The 989-nt window shown below is 40.0% G+C and overlaps 1 protein-coding gene across 1 annotated transcript in view; it reads right to left on the minus strand.

Annotated features, from left to right (window-relative positions):
* Positions 1 to 215: 215 nt before the first annotated feature.
* The window catches only part of LOC119593154 (calmodulin-A-like), a gene marked incomplete at its 5' end in the record, with an annotated part of 72,638 nt that continues 71,864 nt past the window's right edge, over positions 216 to 989 (minus strand). Inside the window, 2 exon segments of the mRNA XM_037942120.1 lie at positions 216 to 305; positions 778 to 926. Coding sequence (XP_037798048.1) covers positions 274 to 305; positions 778 to 926 — 181 coding nt within the window. The 3' untranslated portion in view covers positions 216 to 273.

Consider the following 989-nt stretch of genomic DNA (forward strand, 5'->3'; position numbering starts at 1 on the left):
ATCCAGAGCAAGCCTTAAAAGAATGAAAACAAAACAAAACAAAACAATTCAGACTCAAGATCGGTAAAAGCATTTTGCGTGAAAATCAAGATATGTCTAGGTTCACCAAGGAGAAGGAAGTCCTCATTGTTACCCTTCCACGGCAGTAGGGTGTCTGACGTCTTAACAAAATATATCAGGTGAAATAATTCTACAAAAGTACAAAACCCTATATACACGACGCAGGATGTGGTGGCTGGCAAGTCTTTTTTTTTCTTTTTATTTCCTTTCTTTTTAGTGTTTTCTGGCGATGATGTTGGCGAACTCTGAAAGGAGAGAGGGGGGATTTAGTCGAATTTGTTGAAAAATAAATAACTGTGATTGAATTAGGTGTGAATTTGTAATTTGTATGAAGAGGATTTTTTCCCTTATTTTTAACCATATATGTAATTAACTGTACACCAGTGAGATTAAGTTAAAATCGCAGTAACTTTTTTCTTTTAAAAACACTACTTGTCATTTTTACACTTTTAAGCCCAAGTTACAAATACCCTCTCCCGGTCTAAGCGCGCCCAAGCTATCCTTAGGATTTTTTAATGATGCTATAACCTTAGTAATTATAACTTAACATCGACTTTAGTTATAACTGCATAATGAGATTTAACAAAAAAATCTGTACACAGCCATATAGACTTTATATGTACATAGATAGTCCCATACTCAGATAAGGCTAGTGGTACCCCGACTTTCCAAACAGCAACGCATAAGACAAGGGAATAAGCAGTAACCGCGCCCCACCTTCGTAGTTGACTCGGCCGTCGCCGTTCGGGGCTGCCTCCTTGATCATGTCCTCCACCTCCTGCTCGGACATCTTCTCTCCCATGCTGGTCATGACGTGGCGGAGTTCAGTGGATGACAGGTATCCCGAGTTCTTCTTGTCGAACACCCTGACGAAGGCGGTGAAGGAGGATGTGGTTAGTTGGATTTGGTTTATCGCGGTGTAAGAGAAG

This window comes from Penaeus monodon, chromosome 31, assembly GCF_015228065.2.
Source record: "Penaeus monodon isolate SGIC_2016 chromosome 31, NSTDA_Pmon_1, whole genome shotgun sequence".
Lineage (NCBI taxonomy): Eukaryota > Metazoa > Arthropoda > Malacostraca > Decapoda > Penaeidae > Penaeus > Penaeus monodon.